This window comes from Lampetra fluviatilis, chromosome 11 (genome assembly GCF_964198595.1).
Source record: "Lampetra fluviatilis chromosome 11, kcLamFluv1.1, whole genome shotgun sequence".
NCBI lineage: Eukaryota > Metazoa > Chordata > Hyperoartia > Petromyzontiformes > Petromyzontidae > Lampetra > Lampetra fluviatilis.
Genome location: NC_136285.1, coordinates 2,428,207 through 2,455,209, shown reverse-complemented (window position 1 = coordinate 2,455,209; position 27,003 = coordinate 2,428,207). Strand labels below are relative to the sequence as shown.

The following is a 27,003-nucleotide window of genomic DNA, read 5'->3' as shown; positions in this document are numbered from 1 at the left end:
ATTAATTTTTTTACTTTTCACAGCTGAGAACAGGTACCTTTGATTATGAGAACCTGGTGAATCTGTTCAATGGCTACACTTACTTGCTGACTGTGGTGGCCACAAACACAGCAACCCCCTTTCTCAGCGGTGAGTAACATCGCAGGTTTGCCGCAGCATCGCTCCCCCGCTTGCTACCGCTCGACGTCGCTCAGCAGGGGGCCGTTAAGTGCACGGAGCCCCCTGCAGGGCTACCGACGTACTGGGTGGGAACTGTGGGATGGGGAAGGTGAACTTAACGCGTCGGTGACAGACAGGTGGACCTACTTAACTACCGGTGCATTGTCATTGGCAGGTTCCGTTGGCAAACCTTGGTCACATTATCTGTGAATGTCTTGCCCAAGCTTGATAAATCGTACTTATGTATTAAATTTCGATTTAAAGCTTTCGTGACTGCAGGGATTCATCTTCTTGGTTCTTTCGGTAAAGTCACGTAGAAGGGAAGTAATAAAATAATAAAAATAAAACATAATAAAATAATTCTCACGACGTTTCGGCCACAACACAAGCAGCCGTCCTCAGGTGAAGACCAGTTCTGTCGAGGCGACAGCGTCTAAATGAAACACCACCACGCTTGGAGCGTCTATTTAAGCTGGGTTGGAAGGGGGGGAAAATGCGCCTTGACAAAATAATCTGCATATCAAGAGGAATTTAGCATATTTATGGGAAATGCAGGAATGCGAATAGTGCTAATTTGTGAAATGCGTAGGAGGTGGGCGGGGGGTTTTCAAAGTCATATTATGCCTATGCATTATGTTGTTTAGTTACTGCAGCTACATACTATTAGCATTCCTTGCCTTTATTAATGCTACCCCTACCCCCTCCCTTTGATGCTGCTAATCCTGCATAATGCATAGGCATACTATGACTTTGAAAACCCCCCGCCCACCTCCTACGCATTTCACAAATTAGCACTATTCGCATTCCTGCATTTCCCATAAATATGCTAAATTCCTCTTGATATGCAGATTATTTCGTCAAGGCGCATTTTCCCCCCCTTCCAACCCAGCTTAAATAGACGCTCCAAGCGTGGTGGTGTTTCATTTAGACGCTGTCGCCTCGACAGAATTGGTCTTCACCCGAGGACGGCTGCTTGTGTTGTGGCCGAAACGTCGTGAGAATTATTTTATTATGTTTTATTTTTATTATTTTATTACTTCCCTTCTACGTGACTTTACCGAAAGAACCAAGAAGATACTTACGTATTGTTTATTCATATATAGTGACTTAACCATTTTCTCTATTTTGCACTCGTGTCCTTTTTTTGCATTGTTTGTCGTTATAACTTGCTGACTCTCCCATAGTGGACATATGTCAAAAAGACTCTCCCATACTGAACATCTGTGAAAAAGAGCTTCATAGCTCATCGAATCCCTCCTGCAGTTTAAATAAAGATTTTGATTATGATTCTGACATGTTATTGAATTTGTAGTGAGCACGGGTAACCAACAGACCTGTGAAAATGATTTGGCCCAGTAATTGTAAATACATGAGGCTTTTCCATCCAAGCATTCTATAGCAGACTAAATTTAATTCCTGTACGGATACTTCATTTGTGTTGGAGTGGTCGCAAAAGTTCCCTTTGCCATGAACCTGCTTCCCGAGTTTGCTTCCCGGACATGGCTACAATCAGTAACAAGTGATTTCTGAACTGGTTTCAGGCCCTCTTTAGCCACCTGCAATACCCAGTGCGGTGGAGTATGGTCAAACAACTACAATGTCCGATAAGGCATGGGCAATTCTTCACCCAATGGTGTATTTCTTTTAAATCGCATTTGCCGACCACAGGCCCAAAATGCCATAATCCTTACGAGAAATGCCCTATTTACAAGTGTAATGACGACTTGACACACTTCTCTTGAGATAGCACTTTATTGAAGACACGTTCACTTACTACAGTGATTTTGGCTGTAACGGTTCCACCTGAAGACGGAAACATGTGTTGCCTCCGAAACGTCATGATTTCATTTAGTTGTTTTTCATTTATTTACTTTTTACCTATGTGACTTTACCGAAAAAACCAAAGAGTATGTACCATATAGTCCCAGAGAAATAAGGGACAATTTCATTTATGGACTAAATGTATGCAATTAGTCTTAACAAAATCCAAAACTAATTATTGTTAACTATGTAGGATGTTGTCGACCATAAACTGCATAGGTGTGTTAATGTGACAATGTAGATAATGAATCCTAATTACCGAACCAGGTACTAACAATAATTTAAAATATACAACAAACATTTCTCCTGTACTTTGTTACATTAGTAAACATTTTCACGTAGTGAAACAATTGTCGTTGTTTCACTGATAAAACACTGGATGTTGAGTTGCTGAAAATAAATTGACAGTGTTGTTGTGTCTGCCACAGCTACGGTCACAGTGTACCTGCGCATCATCCCCGTGAATGAGTTCACTCCACAGTTCAGTAACGCTACGTACCAATTTGTTATCGCCGAAACCGCATCTGGTGAGTATTCCCTGGATCACTGCGCGATGCATCACTGTGTTTTGAACAGTTACGAGACAAGCACTGGAAATATTTATTATAAATCGAGAAATTATTCGGCTGTAAAATGTTCATAAAGCAGCAGTTCCCTTTCATGAAAGGTAAGAGGAACATTCGAACAACTAATTCCCTCAACTCCTCTGCAGAGATGGAATGGTAAAATCAGCTCATTCGCAGGTGCTAAATGGATTGTTTATATCGTACGATCGTGAGAGATGGTGATGGCTTGGGAAGGCCTTGATCCAAAAGTGCATTGATATTACAGCTGATAATGATGACTACACTGCCTATATTTGTCATCAATCAGCCGGAGCGATCCTGGGGAAGGTGCAGGCCACCGACCAAGACTTCCTTCTCAACGACATAACGTACAGACTGCGGGGACCCGGTGTAGGCCGCTTCCTCATAGAACCGACGGGTAACATTAAAGCCATAACCAAACTGGACTATGAGCTCGTTCAGCGCTATGAGCTGGTGGCGGAGGCAGTGGATGGGGACCCGTTTTTTCCCAAGACAGCCACAGTCACGGTGAGCACAAATCCACCGCCACACCGTCCACAGGGCGCGTGTTCACCACACGCACACAAAACCCACGTTGAGATTCCCCAGGCCAAGCTCCTTGGACAATGTGACCTGTAAAGGCCTCACCAGGTACGCCTATGCCTTGGCTTTTCCGAATGAGCATTCTTTCTACCGACTGATCTGGTGTCTGTCTCCCAATGGTGTACACTTTCAATGTACATCGCTTTTTAGAATTTAATATATATTCATTGTATTAATGTTGCCACAACTAAAGACAGTATGACGATGTTTACTTTGATTTGAATATTTGCGTTGCAAGACATTTTGATAAATCTGATGATGTCTAAAGGTGAGTGAATTTTTGTGAATGAAAACACGGTGGAGAAACGATGCTTGTGGTCATGAAAGTGAACCAGGATCATTACGATTATTTGATGACAATGAATTATATCAGAGCACATTTAAAATGCATTATCGGGCTTTTCAAGATGAGTTCACTGGCATTAATTCCAGCAAGCATGACTGCTGATGATACACTGTACATCGAAACTGGTCTTAGAGTTTGCTTGTAGTTGAATCAATGCTGCTGAAATTATGCACTCCCAGTTTGTCATGGGGCTGATAGGATGTGTAGAAACATATTCTATTTAGGTAGAGGGGACAGATATGTGAAGGAGACGTTTTGTGTGATGATCTATCTTGTCTAAACTTTATCAATGAGTGATTCACAGCCGAGTATTAATATATTCATGTCGGTTCTAGGGGTTGTTTGACCATACTTCACCATGACGGTTGTCATGCGCTGGTTTAGTCCATAGCTTGTATATGGGGGTGTCTTCTGGGATCCCTCGTAGTCGAGTATGATTTCCCTCCAGGTGTCACTTGTCCGTGTTGTGAAGGGGGACTGGCTGGCTATGGGTCCGGAGATGGCTGAGTAGGCCAATCCGTGAACTACAGATCTTGGCACAGTGGGGGCAGAGATGATCCATCCTGGAGCTCCCACTCGTTGTCTCTGGTGTATGTGCTTTGTGGCGTGCTCTTTTCCTGGTGATCAACTCTCTTTGTTTGGCCTCAAAGTTCTGAGTTCCATTGTTTATTTTGGCCCTCCATGATGGTCTATCAAGAGCATAGATTTCCCAGTTGTTTGGCTCTATGTGGCTTCACTTGAGGTGCGTTTTAAGGTTGTCATGAAAATGCTTCCTTTGCCCTCCAGGGGCTGGTGATCCATCCCTGAGCTGGGAATAGAAGATTTGCTTAGGAAGCCTCGAGTCATTCATCCTCACAAGGTGACCTGTCCATCTGAGTTGATACTTCATGATGATGGCCTCTATGTTGGATGAATTGGATAGCTCCAGGACACTGATATTAGTTTGTCTTTCTTCCCAGGTGAAGTTTATTATTTTCCTGAGACAGCATGGCTGAAACATTTCGAGAGATTTTACGTGTTTACGATAGGTGGTCCAGGTTTCTGCACCATATAAGAGGGTTGGAATGATCACAGCATTATACACAGCCACTTTGATCTTGGTGGTAATGTCGTGGTCTTCAAAGACCCTGTTCTTAAGTTTGCCAAAGGCAAACTTTGCCAAAGGCAAACTTAAGAACAGAAGAACCAAAGAGTGTAACCTCCACTTAGCGCGGTCAGTTGGCCTTCATCTGCGAGATTGGTTTCGCTGAGGGCAGCAATATGGATATTAAATCGTCTCAGCCCGTGCCACAAGAGCTCTGGACGTTGCATGTTTGGGTTGTCTGTGAGGGTCCTGACATTCCAGGGTCCAATGTTTAGGTTACATTTCTTTTTGTTTCGACCGCAATTATTGATACTCCCTCTGGTTTCGGTAAGTAGGACAGCATGTTGCTAGGTAGGCTATGTTTAGAGCACCTTTTCTAGCCCCCTCCCCATTTGTGGTGAGCAGAGTGGATCCTTGTGGGCTGCTCAGTCACAGCTACAGCTGCCAGTATGCATTCCTGCCTATTCCAAGTACATGACGACCTTCTAATAGCTGCCGCCTTGGTGCTGGGTTCTGACTATGAGCTTCCAGCTGCATAGGCCTGCCCCACTCGCCACTTGCCGATCACCCAAGGGCTTTGGGTATGTAGTGTGGTGGTGTGATGGCACAGTTTCCCTGGAAGGTAACAGTGCGTTAATTAATTTACGTGCAGTGTCTGTTGCACACCAGCTACCGCACGGGGCTTAACCAGGAACCAAGCCTGAGTCCAATGGCAAGGTAGAAAATCAAGACGATTAGAAGGCATGTCCTCGAGCACTAGACATCCAGTGGCTCCTCCACCATATGCCATTGGCCATCTGGACCGTATCTCATCCGCCCCATTGAGGTGGGCCGTTGGCCACTTGGTATCGACTCGGGACATTATTAGGGTTTACTAACTTAGCCTAAGTGGCTAACCAGAGCCCCATTAGCCAGGGCGTTTCCAGGTGAGCCCAGACAGGCCTTCATGGTTACCGAAGTGGCCCAGGTGGTCGAACCACCCCCCATACTTCGCCCTATCTGGCAATCCTGTACTTTCCCTGTTACCACCTCCCACAACGTGGACGAGGGGTTGGTTTTTGGGAGTGCTTGTGGAGGTGTAGCACATGAAGAGTGACTGCCCCGATCAAAAGAACAACCACTTTGAGAGTTAAGGGCAAACCTGCATTTAAACTATTTACCACTACTATATATTTTTATTTTACCAGGTAAGGCCCACTGAGCTATTTACTTCTTTTTCAGAAGCGACCTGACCACAAATGATAGCTCAACAAAGTGGTTTATCACTTTAACATTCATATCAGCCAAATAAACACATGTTGATTTTAAACATCGAGGGAAAAACCGGAGGACCCAGAAAAAAATCCACATGACCACAGGGAGAACATGCAAACTCCAAATATACAGGAGTCAGGGTTGGGATCGAATTCACGACCCTCTGTATAGCAGGCGAGGTAGTTAACATCTATCCACCGTGACATCCTTAGCGGGCATGAGCCCACTTTAGGGCAGAAGGCAAAGGAACACGAAGACACATTTACAGAATATTACAGCCCTGTAACACACAACACTACGTCACTCCTGTCATCTCTCAAGATAAAACAGCAATCTCGACTCCAGTCAATTTCTGAGGCGACACCAGTGCGCCAGGTTTTTTCCACTGTCCGAGGTCTGGATTTGGGTCTCCCCTTTGCGGTGGCATTGCAGCAACCGGTCCCCTCGCCTGCAGACGGCCATGCACGCGGCCGGGCACAGCGCACAGCTTTTAGGTCACAGCAGGGTTCTTCATTCCAAGACCCGCGGACCACTGGCGGCCCCTTGGTGGCCTTTAGTGCGGCCCCTGACGTGCGGCCCCCGACAATACTCAAACAGTGACAACAACCCCCCATCATCATCGTGCTGTCAAACTCCCAATGGTTTCAAATGTGTGGCGGCGCCCACACTTAGGATTCTTATCGGCAAAAGTGTGCCCCCTCTGAAAATTAGTGAAAAACACTGGGTTACACAATCAGTCAGCATAGGAATTTCACTCTTCATGGCTATATCTTTTCTAAAGCTCATGTTTTGGTTTACTTAGTTTAACCCCTCACTTTATACATAATAATAAATATCTTCATATAGTTACTGCTTGTTGCTTTGCCCTATAGATAACAGTGCTGTAACCTTGCTAGTTTCAGTACTTTACATGCCGTACTCACAGTAGCTCCACAAGCCGTGCAATAGTTTTTCCTTGTCACATTATTGTACTACTGGTCTCTTTACAGTACATGTACGCAGATGCCTCAGAACCTACACATGTTAGAAACTTAAAGAGGAAATCTTTATACACAGTTGTAGAGTACGTACTCACCTCTTATGAAGTCCCCAATGAGCAGCACTCACCAAACCACCAGCAAAGCAGAGGGAGAAGCAACGGCAACAGCCATCCATGTTGCATGGTTGCCTACAGCAGGGGTTCTTAACCGGGGAGCACGCGGACCCCTGGGGGTTACATGTGGCAATGTCCCAGGGGGTATGTAAGGTGGTTTATAAACGTGTGAAATTATATCATACACTAGAGCCATTGGTGAATAATCACATATGAATCTGCTAATATAAAATTATGATAAAATGTCAATCCACATGCTAACCTAGAACGATATGAAATACTTTTCTAACTTCATTGATCGTAAACAATGTGGTTTCCAAGTGTAACCAGTGAGCGTGTACAAATTAGGTCCTGCATGCAGAGCATCCATTGAATGTATTTTTTATTCACTTTCACTGACTAGCTCGTTAGGATATACCTCACAAAAAGGAAAAGTGGTTAAACTATTGATGTTCATTATTCATACATTTATTTCTCAGAACCACGTTGGGTCAGGCAAGGGGGGTACTCGGTTGAAACAAAATTCAACAAGGGGTTACACAGTAGCCCAAAAAAAAAGTTGAGAATTACCGAGCTACATCGTCTCTTAAACACCACAGTGGGCATAGCCAACCTGTCCAACCTGACCTAGATTCAGCATTCACAAATAAATAACTTTTCACTTAATCTCTGGAGGCCCTACAGCTGGCGGAGGCCCCTGGGCTGCAGCCCCTAAAGCCCATGCCTTAATCCGGCCCTGGTGACAGTGGTCAGTGCTGGTTGGTGAAGGGGGGAACAGGACCCGTTCAGATATTCCTCGCCACTGATGTTTGCCAGCAATCGAACCCAGTCGACCAAGTTCGTAGTATGGTGTGTGAACCGCTGTGCCAATGCACTACTAGTCAATGAAAATGACACAAACTGTAATTGTTAAATGCCTAGTTAATGTGGCTGTGAATGAGTAAGAGCGACACAGCAATGACGTGTGGTGTTAATATAGAGGTTGGCGAGATGTTAACTGCCCCACCTGGTGTACAGGAGGTGGGTGGGTTCCATGACAACCCTGACACATGTACCGTATATTTGAAGATTGCATCTTCTTCCCGTGGTCCCGTGGCATTTTTTCTGGGTCCTCCGGTTTTCCCTCCACATTTAGAATCAACGTGCATTTAGAGGATTTGGCTGCTATACATTTCCACATGATAAGCCACGTTGTTTAACTATCATTTGTAGCCAGACCTCTTCTGAAACATAACTATATAGCTCAGTGGGCCTTACCTTGTAAAATAAATAAAAGATAGTTAATTAGTAGTAAGGTGTGCGCACTTCATTGGTTGACGTTCGAAGAGGACTGCGACACACAAAGGGATTGGCGCTGCTCCCCCCGTAGGCGCCCCCCCCCGCCCCCCCGTGATCCGTGGCTCAAACAAATCACTCAACAGGCCGGTGTATTACAGCAAGGGCAGTTGATACGAATGCCGTCGCAAGGGGTCACACGTTTGGCGCAACGGTCCTTCGCTGACTACGCGTGATGAATAGTAGCAATGTGTGCGTGCCCTGGCCGTCTGGTGTTTACAGGTGACCGTGATCGTGGTGGAAGAGAATGACGAGCCCCCGGTCTGCAATCCCCTCTTGGCTCGATTGACCCTCACGGACGCGGTGACTGTAGGAACCAACATCCAAGGCTTCGCTCTGACTTGCACTGACGCCGACTCTGCTGCGGACGAGCTGCGATACGACATATCGAGCGGTGAGGGGCCTAGTCAACATTAGCTGTGTTTTTTGATAGCGGTAAAGTCGTTCGTAGCCATAAAATTGGAAAAGTTACTCAAAACAACATTTATCAGGTAAAGTTACTCCCCAACACAAACCATTAAGTTTCAAAGTAAAGTATGAACATAGTCATGAGATTCAATATTAGCCAACCAAGTTGTAACACATTGGTGTAAATTATGCAGGTACATAGAATGCAAAGATTATAACAAATAACTTTTTAACAGTACCTGAGACTCGCAATCATTAAACAACTAAGATGTGTGCATGGGAAATCAGCTACGTGGCATTCTGTCTAGCGGTTTGTGATGTTGGACTCCACGAGCTGCACCGACCCCGAAATGCGCTAACCCCGCTGTGCGCGCGCGCGTCCGCAGGTAACATCAACAACCACTTTGGCTTTTCACCGACGCGCGGCTCCAATTCTCCACGGCTGCTGCTCATGCGCTCGTTCGATTACAAGGGGCAGGTGGACACGGTGCAGAACTTCCGGCTGGAGGTGCACGTCATCGACGACAACAAGCGCAACGTGTCGGCCCAGACCGGCACGGCCATCATCCTCGTCACCGTCGTCAGGACCGGCACCACTGCCAGACCCCTCACGGCGCTGTCCGTGAGTGGCGTGTGCGCAGCCGTGTGTCGTGTCACTGGAACCGTAACCGGAGGAAGGATTTCATGAATCACGTCTTGTCCCCAACACCTTGCAGTCTGAAAGGCAGAGGGAAACATTTCATGGGCTCAAAGCCCAGGTATTGTTTGTGGATGTAAATGTGTGGTTTTGTGGCCTCTATTCCGTCGATATAAGTTGTTAAAGGTGTTTAATTGCATCTATTTTTAAATAGTTCAACCTTGCTCGTGCGTCACATTGGGATTTAATAAATTACACGAATATAAGGCAACATGTCAACTCGGTACCATAATAAAGTGGTCGGGTAAGTAAGGAGTCCAATAATGCCAATTAGATCATTGAGTCAGCAACACTCTAGTAGCTGCCCCGTGATTAGACCAAGTTCTTAAGTGTCATGGGTTTCATGGTTTCTGTCTCGTCACCAGTAACTGCGCACAAAAACCCTTAACATAAAATGAGCTTTCAACGTAAGTCACGCTCTCCGAGCTTTGTATAAACATTCTTAATGTATCATCACAAAAATAATGACACGAGCGCCATCGAGCCTGAGGTAAAAGAGGCCGATGGACATAGGCCCAGACCCATCTCTGAGTTGGCGTCGTCTGGGCTGCTCCGTGGTGTCATGCGAGGCTCTGCTGCGGGGACTTTCACAAGGACGATCCCTCGCCTCATGACGTGACTCAGCAGCACAACACAGTTAGCAAGACAACGAATACACGAACTATGTTTCAAAGTGAAATTGAGGACCAGTTACCGACCACAAAAAACACCTTCCGTGGGAGTGGGGGGGGTTTCATTGTGAAATGACACGAAGCGCGAACTGCACATCGAGCATTTAATACAACTCGCCACACACGCCTGCAAATCTCACCGTGCTCTGCTGTGGTCCGTGGCAGGACAAGCCCGGTGTGGTGTTGAGGAGGACCTCTGTAAACACCTACGACTGGAGCGAGTGGTACGTGCCGTTCCTGATCACACTGGGCTCCTTGTTGCTGGCTGGCCTCCTCGCTTTCCTGCTCTACCGCCTGTTTAAGTCCAAGGCCTTCCGAAGCTGCCTACGATCGTGCTGCAGCTCTCGGAATAAACCCGCCAGGTGAGCAGCGCCGCTCGCACCGCAGGCAGATTACCGGCAAGAATCATACCATCTGTAAACACGCTCATTGTGGCCTCAACCCAACATAACATTGGGACAGTCACGAACCATCTTGGCACTCGTTTGTATGTATGTATGTTGAACTTATTTCGCACCACACGTAGCCAACCGTGCTAATCGGAGCATCTTGTCTAATGTCACGTTTCTAGTCACACCTCCACCAAGTTATTCTTATCAAATTATTTGCAAAAGGTGAGGAGCAACACCGTTTATTACTTTGAAAAAATAAGCATAGATTTAACCCTTTCTGGCGATAAAACAGGTGTTAAGATATTCAAACACTAAATAGAAACCTTTTCCAAGGAATCAAGTTCGCATTAAAAAGTTATAATTTTTCAAGTTCGCATTTTTTTACAGTTTATAACTGTACGGGTATGAATCTAATATTGTGAAATCTACTCAGATGAGTGTCCACTTATTGGCAGACAATGCGGTGGAAAAGGGAGGCATTTCTCACTCGTGCTGTGTTCCATCTCATTACCCATCTGCATTGTGAAGCGCGTAACGTGCACACATGATATGTGTATACCTACTAGGCCTGCAATCATTTGTCCCATTGCGATTTCATGAATTCGTTTTTTTTTATGAATTGACGATCATTGGACACCTCTAGTGGCTGCAGGGGTCACATTAACCAATTACCTACAACATATATACGAATAGAAATATCGATTTAAGCATGTAGCATAAGCACAATACATTTTAAATAGTAAAGTGTTTGCATCATCGTTTTCTGATATAGAGTATACTGGAGCGATCCGCAAGGCAGGTCAGAATTAAGTTGTGTTAACGTCTTGCCGTTTGGGTGCATGTCAGGTCATGTTCATCACGTCATGTCCGACCCGCACCCATACGGCAAGCTGTCAAAACACCTAAGGGTGTGTGGGTCGCCTGCGAGTACCCGACCTGATGCAGGACCTTACAGTGTACCACAGAGAGGTGGCCAGATGGCACGGAATTCAAAAACAGCCGAGCTGACACAGCTCAGATCCTGGGTCGGAATCCCGGCAGATAGCCGCCTTAGCTTAAAATTTGGTTCTCAAATGTATGGAGATAATAGTCGCAGCCCAAATAATGCCTGCACATAGCACCACAATATGATAGTTGATTATTTGCATAATTTAGCTAAATTCCAGGTGAAAATGGAAAACACTATTTTGGTTTGTCATGCGATGAACACCACTTTGTAGCAGGCCGGGTGGGAGAGTGCTGCCTCCTAATGTTTGGACCAGTGGTCACGTGAAGGGATATCAGAGGTAGCTCTGTGATATCCGCTTCCATGGGCAGTTATTTGGCAAGGGAGTGAGGATGTTAAACTGTGCTTCATTTCATGACATTCCATAACTTGTAATAAATAGGACAATTAGGAAAATCTTGTTGTTCAAGATAAAACTCAAATATTAGAAATATATAGCCTGCTAAATTTCGATTTAAAGCTTTCGTGACTGCAGGGATTCATCTTCTTGGTTTTTTCGGTAAAGTCACGTAGAAGGGAAGTAATAAAATAATAAAAATAAAACATTATAAAATAATTCTCACGACGTTTCGGCCACAACGCAAGCAGCCGTCCTCAGGTGAAAACTAGGTCTGTCGCCTCGACAGACCTGGTTTTCACCTGATTTTTATTACTTCCCTTCTACGTGACTTTACCGAAAGAACCAAGAAGATATAGCCTGCTACTTACATTTCGTAGGTTTTACCAATCGAATATTGGTTCCTCAATACAGTGGTAATGATGATGATGATATGAACATTAAAGGTACATAGCTGTGTATATATCTGATACCACCCGATTCCATCAGACCTGAATTGGGGGGGGGGGAAACAATCAGTTGCCATCAATTTGACGCAAAAGTTGATTAGATCAGCTGATCAGGATTTTATTCTAATTACTGTGTACTTACATAATAAGAATGTGTAATTTAGAGCCCTTTGTCAATCTGGATATAAAAGTCTTTCCACGACGTCATGGACGTTGTTGATTATTTCTAGATTTGAAGCTTTCGTGACTGCAATGATTCATATTCTCAGGTTTTTTCGGTAAAGTCACGTAGGTAAAAACATTAAAATTAATGAAAGTAAAATAAAACAAAACAAAATAAAATTCACGACGTTTCGGAGGCAACACAAGTCTCCATCATCAGGTGGGACCGTCACAGCCGAATTAGCTGCATCAAGTGAAGCAATGATTCAAGATGTAATCCCTTATAAGCAAGTTGAAGGGAGGTGGAGAGGGGGGGGGAGCTTATCAGGCTGTGGTAGCCAATGAATGGAAACGTATCGGGAGGGAGGAGGAGCGGTGATCAAAGACTGCACGCAGTGCTCAACACAATGAATGGAGACGTGTCGGGACGGAGGGCGAGCGGCGATCAAAGACTGCACGCAGTGCTCAACACAATGAATGGAGACGCGCCGGGACGGAGGGCGAGCGGTGATCAAAGACATCACGTAGTGCTCAACACAATGAATGGAAACGTGGCGAGCGGTGATCAAAGAACAATGAAGAGATTACTGTTAAACACTGTGGATGTTAACACTCGGTGAAGTAAATTAAAATAGTGCCTGTCAGATAAGATGGTCCAAAAAGTGTAATTAAGTCTTTTTTGCGTGGTTAATAACATCTTTCCAGTGATTACTGAGTTTGTACCCATCATCACGGTTGAAATTATGTCTGTGTTTGTATATTTGTATGGCTTCGTGTACAAACCTTTGATGGTAGCCCGGAGGTTTGCAGAGAACCTTGGTCTCGGAAAAGACAATTTCATGAGAGCCCGCCGAGTTGTAGCAATGATCGGCAACGGCCGAAGAATCAGTTCTGCCGTGTTTCAGATCTGACTTGTGCTCGCGGACACGATCAGCAACATGACGTTTTGTTTCTCCAATGTAGCAATCACCACAAATGCAACTCAATTTGTAGACTCCAGGATACTGTAAGTCAGGAACGACATCCTTCACAGATGGAATCAGATCACGGATTTTATGCACTGTACTGAATCGGACTTGGATCTTATGTTTGTTTAGAATTTTGGAGATCTTTTTGGTCACGCCTGCTATGTATGGTAACGTGATAGTTTTGGTCAGAGTTTCATGTGGTTGTTTCTGTGTGGTGGGAGAGACAGCTTGGCGGATAGTGCGGTCAGAGTATCCGTTCATCCTGAGGGCCCGATGTACATGTCTTAATTCATCAGTCAGGTGGTGTTGGTCAGAAATGCCATGGGCTCTGTGGTATAGCGTTTTGATGAGAGAATTCTTTTGAGATGGGTGGTGGTGGGAATCCGGTTTCAAGTAGGAATTTGTGTGGGTGGCTTTCCTGTAGACAGAATGTCCCAAGGATCCGTCAAGCCTCCTCTTAAACAGAATATCCAAGAATGGTAGTTTACCGTCTTTCTCCACTTCCATGGTGAATCTGATAGATGGGTGTCTAGAATTGATGTGGTCCAAGAAGTGGTTCAATGCTGGGAGGCCATGTGGCCAGATGACGAAAGTGTCATCCACATATCTCTTCCACAGGGAAGGACGCAGGGTGGATGTCTGGATGGCGTCTGATTCAAACTTTTCCATGAACATGTTGGCTATAACTGGTGACAAGGGGGAGCCCATAGGGGTACCCTCATTCTGTTTGTAGAAGGTGCCATTCCAGGTAAAATAGGTGTTGGTGAGGCAATGCCTAACCAGCGCAGGTACATCAGAATTCAATCCATGTTGGACTAAGTCCTCAATTATTGTTAGGGTGTCCGGTACTGGGACTTTGGTAAACAAAGATACTACATCAAAGCTGACGAGGATGTCATCAGGAGATAGTACCATGTCCTTAACCATAGAGACTAATTGGGTTGAGTTGAGTACTGCCGAAGAGGTCTTGCCTGTGAAGGGGAGCAGAGTATCTGATAGAAAACGGGCTAGTTTGTACGTCGGAGAGTTTATCGTCGACACGATGGGTCGTAGCGGGGTGCCTTCTTTATGGATTTTGGGAAGACCATAGAGTCTGGGAGGTCTTGCCGCCGATGGTTTTAGAAAGGGACGTTTGCTTGGTTCGATTAGGGAAGTCGAACTCGTGATGATACTGTTGGTTTTTGTCGTTAGGCTTTTAGTGGGATCGTTTTTAATTTTGGAGTAACTCCCATCATTAAACAGGTCCAGGATTTTGTTGTTGTATGAATCTTTATCCATGATGACCGTGGCATTGCCCTTGTCTGCCGAGAGGATGACTATATCATCTCTCTTTTTTAAATTCGCGAGTTCAGAGCGTTCGTTTTTGCTGATGTTACTAGTGGGTTTCTTAGCATTCTTAAGAATAGTAGCTATTTCAGCTCTTGCTACATCCGCATGGATGTGTCCTATGCCTCTGAGGGCTACATCAATCTGAGAAATCATATCCTCTACTGGTATATATTTAGGGGTGATGGCGAAATTTAGTCCTTTGGCCAGTACCGTTTTTAGATTGTCAGAAATTGGAATGTTACTCTGATTAATCACGGTCTTGTTAACATCCAGCTTTGCGATGTGTGGCTCTGGTTTCTTTTTAGATAGGAGGTTGAATTTAGAAATCAGGTTAGCTTTGCATTTGGCTGACATTGAGTCAGCAGAAGCAGAAGTCACGTTATCAACGTGGTTCCAATCAGAAGGTGACATTTTTTGTGTTAACATTAGATGTGTTTGTAAGAGAGTCTTGTCTAAATTATCGAGTTCAGATCGGAGTAACCTTATTCTCTCCGAGATTAGTGATAGGCTAGCTTTAAATAAGATCTGTTTGGAGTTCGGTGAGGACACAGCAGCGGATGTGAGTGTGAAAGCGATGGGTATTACCTTGTTATCGCGGCATCTCTTGAGGAAGGCCAGCGTCTCGAGAAGCTGTGACTTCTTGTCTCGTTGTCTGTTAAAAACTCTAACAGATAGGTGGAATTCCTCCCCGTAGAGGGCATTAATTCTAGATTTGAAGCTTTCGTGACTGCAATGATTCATATTCTCAGGTTTTTTCGGTAAAGTCACGTAGGTAAAAACATTAAAATTAATGAAAGTAAAATAAAACAAAACAAAATAAAATTCACGACGTTTCGGAGGCAACACAAGTCTCCATCATCAGGTGGGACCGTCACAGCCGAATTAGCTGCATCAAGTGAAGCAATGATTCAAGATGTAATCCCTTATAAGCAAGTTGAAGGGAGGTGGAGAGGGGGGGGGGGGAGAGCTTATCAGGCTGTGGTAGCCAATGAATGGAAACGTATCGGGAGGGAGGAGGAGCGGTGATCAAAGACTGCACGCAGTGCTCAACACAATGAATGGAGACGTGTCGGGACGGAGGGCGAGCGGCGATCAAAGACTGCACGCAGTGCTCAACACAATGAATGGAGACGCGCCGGGACGGAGGGCGAGCGGTGATCAAAGACATCACGTAGTGCTCAACACAATGAATGGAAACGTGGCGAGCGGTGATCAAAGAACAATGAAGAGATTACTGTTAAACACTGTGGATGTTAACACTCGGTGAAGTAAATTAAATAGTGCCTGTCAGATAAGATGGTCCAAAAAGTGTAATTAAGTCTTTTTTGCGTGGTTAATAACATCTTTCCAGTGATTACTGAGTTTGTACCCATCATCACGGTTGAAATTATGTCTGTGTTTGTATATTTGTATGGCTTCGTGTACAAACCTTTGATGGTAGCCCGGAGGTTTGCAGAGAACCTTGGTCTCGGAAAAGACAATTTCATGAGAGCCCGCCGAGTTGTAGCAATGATCGGCAACGGCCGAAGAATCAGTTCTGCCGTGTTTCAGATCTGACTTGTGCTCGCGGACACGATCAGCAACATGACGTTTTGTTTCTCCAATGTAGCAATCACCACAAATGCAACTCAATTTGTAGACTCCAGGATACTGTAAGTCAGGAACGACATCCTTCACAGATGGAATCAGATCACGGATTTTATGCACTGTACTGAATCGGACTTGGATCTTATGTTTGTTTAGAATTTTGGAGATCTTTTTGGTCACGCCTGCTATGTATGGTAACGTGATAGTTTTGGTCAGAGTTTCATGTGGTTGTTTCTGTGTGGTGGGAGAGACAGCTTGGCGGATAGTGCGGTCAGAGTATCCGTTCATCCTGAGGGCCCGATGTACATGTCTTAATTCATCAGTCAGGTGGTGTTGGTCAGAAATGCCATGGGCTCTGTGGTATAGCGTTTTGATGAGAGAATTCTTTTGAGATGGGTGGTGGTGGGAATCCGGTTTCAAGTAGGAATTTGTGTGGGTGGCTTTCCTGTAGACAGAATGTCCCAAGGATCCGTCAAGCCTCCTCTTAAACAGAATATCCAAGAATGGTAGTTTACCGTCTTTCTCCACTTCCATGGTGAATCTGATAGATGGGTGTCTAGAATTGATGTGGTCCAAGAAGTGGTTCAATGCTGGGAGGCCATGTGGCCAGATGACGAAAGTGTCATCCACATATCTCTTCCACAGGGAAGGACGCAGGGTGGATGTCTGGATGGCGTCTGATTCAAACTTTTCCATGAACATGTTGGCTATAACTGGTGACAAGGGGGAGCCCATAGGGGTACCCTCATTCTGTTTGTAGAAGGTGCCATTCCAGGTAAAATAGGTGTTGGTGAGGCAATGCCTAACCAGCGCAGGTACATCAGAATTCAATCCATGTTGGACTAAGTCCTCAATTATTGTTAGGGTGTCCGGTACTGGGACTTTGGTAAACAAAGATACTACATCAAAGCTGACGAGGATGTCATCAGGAGATAGTACCATGTCCTTAACCATAGAGACTAATTGGGTTGAGTTGAGTACTGCCGAAGAGGTCTTGCCTGTGAAGGGGAGCAGAGTATCTGATAGAAAACGGGCTAGTTTGTACGTCGGAGAGTTTATCGTCGACACGATGGGTCGTAGCGGGGTGCCTTCTTTATGGATTTTGGGAAGACCATAGAGTCTGGGAGGTCTTGCCGCCGATGGTTTTAGAGAGGGACGTTTGCTTGGTTCGATTAGGGAAGTCGAACTCGTGATGATACTGTTGGTTTTTGTCGTTAGGCTTTTAGTGGGATCGTTTTTAATTTTGGAGTAACTCCCATCATTAAACAGGTCCAGGATTTTGTTGTTGTATGAATCTTTATCCATGATGACCGTGGCATTGCCCTTGTCTGCCGAGAGGATGACTATATCATCTCTCTTTTTTAAATTCGCGAGTTCAGAGCGTTCGTTTTTGCTGATGTTACTAGTGGGTTTCTTAGCATTCTTAAGAATAGTAGCTATTTCAGCTCTTGCTACATCCGCATGGATGTGTCCTATGCCTCTGAGGGCTACATCAATCTGAGAAATCATATCCTCTACTGGTATATATTTAGGGGTGATGGCGAAATTTAGTCCTTTGGCCAGTACCGTTTTTAGATTGTCAGAAATTGGAATGTTACTCTGATTAATCACGGTCTTGTTAACATCCAGCTTTGCGATGTGTGGCTCTGGTTTCTTTTTAGATAGGAGGTTGAATTTAGAAATCAGGTTAGCTTTGCATTTGGCTGACATTGAGTCAGCAGAAGCAGAAGTCACGTTATCAACGTGGTTCCAATCAGAAGGTGACATTTTTTGTGTTAACATTAGATGTGTTTGTAAGAGAGTCTTGTCTAAATTATCGAGTTCAGATCGGAGTAACCTTATTCTCTCCGAGATTAGTGATAGGCTAGCTTTAAATAAGATCTGTTTGGAGTTCGGTGAGGACACAGCAGCGGATGTGAGTGTGAAAGCGATGGGTATTACCTTGTTATCGCGGCATCTCTTGAGGAAGGCCAGCGTCTCGAGAAGCTGTGACTTCTTGTCTCGTTGTCTGTTAAAAACTCTAACAGATAGGTGGAATTCCTCCCCGTAGAGGGCATTAATTCTAGATTTGAAGCTTTCGTGACTGCAATGATTCATATTCTCAGGTTTTTTCGGTAAAGTCACGTAGGTAAAAACATTAAAATTAATGAAAGTAAAATAAAACAAAACAAAATAAAATTCACGACGTTTCGGAGGCAACACAAGTCTCCATCATCAGGTGGGACCGTCACAGCCGAATTAGCTGCATCAAGTGAAGCAATGATTCAAGATGTAATCCCTTATAAGCAAGTTGAAGGGAGGTGGAGAGGGGGGGGGGGGAGAGCTTATCAGGCTGTGGTAGCCAATGAATGGAAACGTATCGGGAGGGAGGAGGAGCGGTGATCAAAGACTGCACGCAGTGCTCAACACAATGAATGGAGACGTGTCGGGACGGAGGGCGAGCGGCGATCAAAGACTGCACGCAGTGCTCAACACAATGAATGGAGACGCGCCGGGACGGAGGGCGAGCGGTGATCAAAGACATCACGTAGTGCTCAACACAATGAATGGAAACGTGGCGAGCGGTGATCAAAGAACAATGAAGAGATTACTGTTAAACACTGTGGATGTTAACACTCGGTGAAGTAAATTAAATAGTGCCTGTCAGATAAGATGGTCCAAAAAGTGTAATTAAGTCTTTTTTGCGTGGTTAATAACATCTTTCCAGTGATTACTGAGTTTGTACCCATCATCACGGTTGAAATTATGTCTGTGTTTGTATATTTGTATGGCTTCGTGTACAAACCTTTGATGGTAGCCCGGAGGTTTGCAGAGAACCTTGGTCTCGGAAAAGACAATTTCATGAGAGCCCGCCGAGTTGTAGCAATGATCGGCAACGGCCGAAGAATCAGTTCTGCCGTGTTTCAGATCTGACTTGTGCTCGCGGACACGATCAGCAACATGACGTTTTGTTTCTCCAATGTAGCAATCACCACAAATGCAACTCAATTTGTAGACTCCAGGATACTGTAAGTCAGGAACGACATCCTTCACAGATGGAATCAGATCACGGATTTTATGCACTGTACTGAATCGGACTTGGATCTTATGTTTGTTTAGAATTTTGGAGATCTTTTTGGTCACGCCTGCTATGTATGGTAACGTGATAGTTTTGGTCAGAGTTTCATGTGGTTGTTTCTGTGTGGTGGGAGAGACAGCTTGGCGCATAGTGCGGTCAGAGTATCCGTTCATCCTGAGGGCCCGATGTACATGTCTTAATTCATCAGTCAGGTGGTGTTGGTCAGAAATGCCATGGGCTCTGTGGTATAGCGTTTTGATGAGAGAATTCTTTTGAGATGGGTGGTGGTGGGAATCCGGTTTCAAGTAGGAATTTGTGTGGGTGGCTTTCCTGTAGACAGAATGTTCCAAGGATCCGTCAAGCCTCCTCTTAAACAGAATATCCAAGAATGGTAGTTTACCGTCTTTCTCCACTTCCATGGTGAATCTGATAGATGGGTGTCGAGAATTGATGTGGTCCAAGAAGTGGTTCAATGCTGGGAGGCCATGTGGCCAGATGACGAAAGTGTCATCCACATATCTCTTCCACAGGGAAGGACGCAGGGTGGATGTCTGGATGGCGTCTGATTCAAACTTTTCCATGAACATGTTGGCTATAACTGGTGACAAGGGGGAGCCCATAGGGGTACCCTCATTCTGTTTGTAAAAGGTGCCATTCCAGGTAAAATAGGTGTTGGTGAGGCAATGCCTAACCAGCGCAGGTACATCAGAATTCAATCCATGTTGGACTAAGTCCTCAATTATTGTTAGGGTGTCCGGTACTGGGACTTTGGTAAACAAAGATACTACATCAAAGCTGACGAGGATGTCATCAGGAGATAGTACCATGTCCTTAACCATAGAGACTAATTGGGTTGAGTTGAGTACTGCCGAAGAGGTCTTGCCTGTGAAGGGGAGCAGTGTATCTGATAGAAAACGGGCTAGTTTGTACGTCGGAGAGTTTATCGTCGACACGATGGGTCGTAGCGGGGTGCCTTCTTTATGGATTTTGGGAAGACCATAGAGTCTGGGAGGTCTTGCCGCCGATGGTTTTAGAGAGGGACGTTTGCTTGGTTCGATTAGGGAAGTCGAACTCGTGATGATACTGTTGGTTTTTGTCGTTAGGCTTTTAGTGGGATCGTTTTTAATTTTGGAGTAACTCCCATCATTAAGCAGGTCCAGGATTTTGTTGTTGTATGAATCTTTATCCATGATGACCGTGGCATTGCCCTTGTCTGCCGAGAGGATGACTATATCATCTCTCTTTTTTAAATTCGCGAGTTCAGAGCGTTCGTTTTTGCTGATGTTACTAGTGGGTTTCTTAGCATTCTTAAGAATAGTAGCTATTTCAGCTCTTGCTACATCCGCATGGATGTGTCCTATGCCTCTGAGGGCTACATCAATCTGAGAAATCATATCCTCTACTGGTATATATTTAGGGGTGACGGCGAAATTTAGTCCTTTGGCCAGTACCGTTTTTAGATTGTCAGAAATTGGAATGTTACTCTGATTAATCACGGTCTTGTTAACATCCAGCTTTGCGATGTGTGGCTCTGGTTTCTTTTTAGATAGGAGGTTGAATTTAGAAATCAGGTTAGCTTTGCATTTGGCTGACATTGAGTCAGCAGAAGCAGAAGTCACGTTATCAACGTGGTTCCAATCAGAAGGTGACATTTTTTGTGTTAACATTAGATGTGTTTGTAAGAGAGTCTTGTCTAAATTATCGAGTTCAGATCGGAGTAACCTTATTCTCTCCGAGATTAGTGATAGGCTAGCTTTAAATAAGATCTGTTTGGAGTTCGGTGAGGACACAGCAGCGGATGTGAGTGTGAAAGCGATGGGTATTACCTTGTTATCGCGGCATCTCTTGAGGAAGGCCAGCGTCTCGAGAAGCTGTGACTTCTTGTCTCGTTGTCTGTTAAAAACTCTAACAGATAGGTGGAATTCCTCCCCGTAGAGGGCATTAATTCTAGATTTGAAGCTTTCGTGACTGCAATGATTCATATTCTCAGGTTTTTTCGGTAAAGTCACGTAGGTAAAAACATTAAAATTAATGAAAGTAAAATAAAACAAAACAAAATAAAATTCACGACGTTTCGGAGGCAACACAAGTCTCCATCATCAGGTGGGTTGTTGATTATTTTGCTGCTATAAATTTCCACGTGATACGCCACTTTGTTAAGCTATCATTTGTGGCCAGTTCGCTTCTGAAAAGTAAGTTAATAGCTCAATGGGCTTTACCTGATGAGAAAAAAATGTTTAAATTGTATATATTGTTTTAAGTGATTTGCTTACCTTTCCTATGCCTGCACTCCGATCGTGTTTTTGTATTGTTTGTTGTTGTAACATTCTTACCCTCACCTATACTGGACATCAGTGAAAAAGAGCTTCATAGCTCATCGGATTCCTCCAGTATAAATAATTCGGACAATACTTATCCACGCTGGTCTGTGTGTGTTGATGAAGTGGGGACCAGGACTGGTTCAAATGTCACTCACCACTGATGTTAGAGCCATGACCAGAAATCCAAATCGGGTTGCCGAGTTCATTCCGCAGTGTTCATTGTTCTCTGTGCCACCGCTGCGCCTGCCTTTGTCAAAATGATGAGTTTTTCATTTTTGTGCTTTCACAGATTGCCACCAGTCAAAGGTAAACGCGAATATTTTGCCGTGTCTTTACTCTCTTACCTCTGTAATGCGTTACTTGTAATCCACGAATTGATTTAGAGGATAAGCATTCTTGTTTATTTCCTGACCACGTTTCTTTTATGACACACGATGTGAAATATTCAAACGAACACATTCTTATGATGTTGATGCTATCAATATCTTGTGCACAACAAATATAATGTATCTGCTGTCATGAGGCTTGGAAGATCAACTGTAGTGTGTGTTTTTACCCATTCATCTGAGTGTTTTTCCATGATTATACAGTCGAGTATATACAGTGAATCTCCTCTTATCTGTGTTGATACGGGGTCTCGGTGGAAAGATCGTTATCCACAATAATCCACACATTTTCTAATTTCATCCACATTAATTGGCTCAGGTAAACATGGCCAACAGGGCAAAGTTGCCACAACTTCTGGGTTACGAGTTCCTCTCATCCACTCGTAAGTGTGCAGAACAGGATGAACGAAGTACATCTGAGAAACCCTTCCTGGTCGCTTCAATTCGGGTCAAACTGTCAGATAAACACGCATCATCGGATTCATTTCCTGTAACCTACAGATTTTTCGTCTCATCCGCAGAAAAGTACGACTAAGAGGGCACATATGCCTGATTTCTAGGTTATTCTTTTAATCCGTGCGTGGGCATGGACAAGCTTAGCATGTGTTGATGTACGATTACTATTATTGTTTTATATAGGTGAGGTCGAACCCATGTGTAGGCACAGATCATAGGAAGGTTGGTGGATCTATTGAGGAGTCTTAGATAACAGGAAGAGATGGAAATAGGAGGGTGGATAAGAGGTCTTCACTGTCATATAAAAGTGTTCCATTTGAACAAACATTTGTTATTATACTGTAACGAGAAAATTGTATGTCTTAAGGCATTTTAATACATCCCTGTTTTTTGTCTTAACAGCTGCAGAGAAAAAGAAAGTTGAGTTTGTGCAGGTGATTATGCTCGGTCTCTTATCCACTGCAATAACAAATTATGTACTGGCAATAGCTGAAATAACCGATGTTCTGAAAGGAATTTGTAAAATGTTACAAATGGGCCCATATCCCTGATATTAATTTGGCCTCAGTAATCTCATCATAGCTGCTTAACGATCTAACAAATCGATTGTCACAGTCCACAACAAATTGGGTTGCATGCTGACGCGAAGGATATCGAAGCTGCGGGCTTCTCTTGAGTATTTGGCTACTGTACATTTCCACGTGATACGCCACTTCGTTGAGCAATTATTTGTGGCCAGGTCGCTTCTGAAGAAGAGCTATCTAGCTCAGTGGGCCTTACCTCGTAAAGTAAAACATAGTTTCAACTTGATTTGAAGCTTTCGTGGCTGCAGGAATTACTCTTTGGTTCTGTCGGTAAAGTCACGTAGAAAGATAATAAATTAAATAATACGACGTTTCGATCGCAACACAAGCGACCGTCATCAGGTAGAAAACAAACCTAGTGAAATTAGAAATAAAATTCAATACAACACAGAGAGTTGGCCAACACAACAGTCAGCACCTCACCTGGTTGATGACGTTCATCCAAAGATTGCTAAATTTGAGAGAGAGACAAACACATACATATTATTCAATGTATTTTCTTTCTACGTGACTTTACCGAAAGAACCAAAGAGTAAAAATAGTTTGAGTTTAAAACAAGCTCATGCACTGACAACTGCCAATACTGCACAGCGATGGTTTAAGTTGTGCACACGGGTGGAGGTGCCACGACGTGCACGACTCTTGCTACTAAGCAATTTGTGATGTTACGCAGGTACACCCATGCATAAATCCGCACGACGCACAGCATCCACGTACAACATCAAACACCACAATCCACACGCACACAGTGAAGTGTGTGTTTCCTAATGCTGCCCTATGGTATTGTGTGGGACGCATTAATGAGCACATGGGCAGGTTTCTAAAGCTTGTGCCAGTGCACCTGCCCTGTGCTTAGCTCTGGTGACATGTCGCTGTGGCAGTGCCAAGCGATGGTGGCTATGCACGTCACATGTAATTCAATACTTTTGAGGCAAGGGTTGATCACCACACAAACATAGTGAAACTAACCTTTCCCGTGAGCGCCGAGGTGCCAAACCCTGTCTCAACAGGAGAAGGCAGTCCAGGAAGTGAACTAATCTCCATCGGTTTCCGTCTGTACGAGGGATGAAGTGTTAGCCCCCTCTCACGTGTGGGTTTTCGGCAAGTGCGCCAGTTTCCTCCCACAAGTATAATAAACACGAATTAATTGGCTGAAAATATTTAAACAAATAAACCCAATGCAGGACCCTTCTGAAAAATAGTTCTCGGCCTCATTGTTTTTTTTTCCTGGATAAATAAATACGTATTAATATTATATATTAATTATAACATTATTGTGTGTCACGCAGGAGATCACCAAGATCAACACTGTGTTCGACGGAGAGGCTATAGACCCAGGTGAGTGAGCATCAAAGTCTTCTCCAGTGCCACCTCTTTGCCTTTCTGTTCTTTAGTTGTTGTCAAAGTGATAACCCCACTAATGTCTGCAGTGTCCAATACCAGCAGAACATTAGAAACGCTCAGCCATTTCCCCCACCGGATATCGTGATGGGATTGATTTAGAGTCCTCTTAAGAAACTATTCTATAAAATGAATACACGGACAAAAGTATGTCTGTTATTGTAAAAATTAAATTGTATTTTAGTTTGCCGACCTATTGGCCTTCCAAACATTTTTTTCCAGCAGCATTTGTTGAAACAAGAAAACTCTGTACCGCTTTCGACTTTGAGTCTCATTAGCAGAGTCAAGCCTGCTAAATAAAGGTCGCTGGGTTGCCTGAAGCTAGAGATAAGAGCCATCTATACAGATCGTAGAGACTTTAGACTTTGAGATTCACATTTGTACTCTATACAGACACTGACACTGCTTGCTGCCTACACGAGATGAATGCTGTACATTTCCAAGATATTATGCCTGAATATCTGTTCACGTGATGCCTCTGTCAATGACTAATTCGTGAATTCAAGTTTTACATTTTAGGCATGGGATGAGTTAAAATTAGCGTGAGCTTATTAAATGAAATTGATTCTCATTTGCAGCAGTTTTGGTATGCGTATGTGATTCAACTGTAATTATTAGATTTATCATCAACACAAGAGTTGCTGAAAAGGCTACTCCACTGTATGGATCACCAAAAAGTATTTCTAAGGCATCTCAGTCACGTGTCAATGAGATCGCGTCTACTCTGATTCCAGCGGGAGATTAAGTCATGGAAAGTGATCTCCATGATGTGTCAATCGCACATTGGGTACGGCTGGGTTTTCTAAGGGTGCTGTACTCTGCTAGCCTCCCACATGTAAGATACTCATCAATGAAACTGGCCCAAAAATCTCTCCCTGGTAATATGCACATTAAACTATAGTACAGACCTTTGCAAATGTATTGTGAGACTAAGATCTTCCCAAACCGTCTCGGTCACTGGAGTAGTTTCACCATACTTCACCATGCTGGTCAAGGTGAAGTATGGAAGAGGGTCAAGGAGGGGCTAGGCCTGATTCACTCACTCGACATTTACGTTAGCTGTGGTCGGAAATCGAACTCGGGTTGCTGGGTTAACAGCGCAGCATGCTAATCACTGTACCACGACTAGTTTTTTTTCTCCCAATTATAGTGGTAGATTTTAATAGCTCCTTTTATTTGACCAGGTGAGGCCCACTGAGCTATATAGTTTTGTTTCAGAAGTGACCTGGCCACAAATGATAGCTCGACGAAATGGCTTATGTGGAAATTTAATCGCAGCCAAATACTCGAAACGTGTGTTTCTAAATGTGGAGGGAAAAACGTGATGACCCGGAGATTAAATCCTCGCGAGCACGGGGAGAGAGAAATGCAAAATCCAACTATACAGCAGGCACCAGAGTCGGAATCGAACCCATAACCTCTTGTATACCAGGCGAAGGATTTAACATATCGCCATCGTGGCGCCCTTATATGTATACTGTTATTTTATTTCTATATATGTAATAATGCATTGGAACACACACATACACAGCCGTCGGGTTGTGATGATGTCTCTGGTTGCCGCTCCAGTGACAGGGAAGACGTACGAGTACAACAGCACGTCGGGCGCTCGGCGCTGGAAGGAGACGTCGGCGCAAGCACCGCCCCCAGCTCCCGCAAAGACTCCGGCTCCAGCCACCGCTAGCACGGGCACAGCCCCCGCTCCCACGGGTGCTCAAGCCGCGATCCCTGGCAAGGCCCCAGCAGCTCCTGCTGCTGCCCCAGCGGCGGCTGCTGCTGCTGGCCCAGCGGCGGCTGCTGCTGCTCCAGCAGTTGCGCCTCCTCCTGCTGCTGCTGTTGCACGAGCAGGGCCTCCTGCTGCTGTTGCACGAGCAGCTCCTCCTCCCGCTGCTGCTCCTTCTCCTGCTGCTGCTGCCCCGGCCACCAAGCCTGCACAAGCCAACTCACCGCAGGCTCCACCAAAGAGCTCAATGAAAGCGGAGCCATCCAAGCCGAGCGACCCACGGAAACCTGACAAACCCAACAGATGAACACTGCAGGCTTCAGTGTGTTTCCAATCATCAAGCATGAGTCAATATCACGTATAACACGAAATAGGACACGTTTAAAGAACAAGGCAATGAAAGGGGAAGCCTGAATGTAACATCTCATTATTTGTTAGAAATTATTGGTTATTCGCAATGAACGTGTTATACAACTGTTGAGGTTATATCAGTGACAATCTTCATGCAATAAAGAGAAAAACAGTTAAGACTAGAGTACATTTTTATTAAACATCCCAAAATTCTTTGCAGGGCCACTAGATCACGTTCACTCGAGCCTGATCTAACATCAGCATTAGACATGCACAGCCATTCTCCCGAGCAAAAGCAGCATGGCAGCATACATAGTTTGTACTTATCAGTTCAATACAGGCCTGATTTCTACTGTCATGACTGTGTATAGTGCAGAGATCGGTAACCAATATAACAAGAAGATTTAAAAAAATTCCAATTCGGTAGAAAACAACTCAGTATTTTACGATCCGCAA

At 44.4% G+C, this 27,003-nt stretch overlaps 1 protein-coding gene and 1 long non-coding RNA gene across 2 annotated transcripts in view; one reads left to right on the top strand and one right to left on the bottom strand.

Annotated features, from left to right (window-relative positions):
• Positions 1-26,503, top strand: part of LOC144934681 (cadherin-related family member 3-like) — a 47,461-nt gene extending 20,958 nt beyond the window's left edge. Inside the window, exons 10-19 of the mRNA XM_078860730.1 lie at positions 24-129; positions 2,409-2,507; positions 2,854-3,074; positions 8,484-8,655; positions 9,056-9,291; positions 10,203-10,399; positions 21,936-21,952; positions 22,891-22,922; positions 24,362-24,410; positions 26,043-26,503. Of these exons, the coding sequence (XP_078716856.1) occupies positions 24-129; positions 2,409-2,507; positions 2,854-3,074; positions 8,484-8,655; positions 9,056-9,291; positions 10,203-10,399; positions 21,936-21,952; positions 22,891-22,922; positions 24,362-24,410; positions 26,043-26,503 (1,590 nt within the window). The remainder of the gene's footprint in view (positions 1-23; positions 130-2,408; positions 2,508-2,853; positions 3,075-8,483; positions 8,656-9,055; positions 9,292-10,202; positions 10,400-21,935; positions 21,953-22,890; positions 22,923-24,361; positions 24,411-26,042) is intronic.
• On the bottom strand, positions 9,372-26,128 carry LOC144934682 (uncharacterized). Its single transcript, XR_013637188.1, has 3 exons — positions 26,001-26,128; positions 23,496-23,523; positions 9,372-9,386 (listed from the first exon to the last, which is right to left on the bottom strand). It is a non-coding gene; the product is annotated as an uncharacterized LOC144934682 (long non-coding RNA).
• Positions 26,504-27,003: the final 500 nt, after the last annotated feature.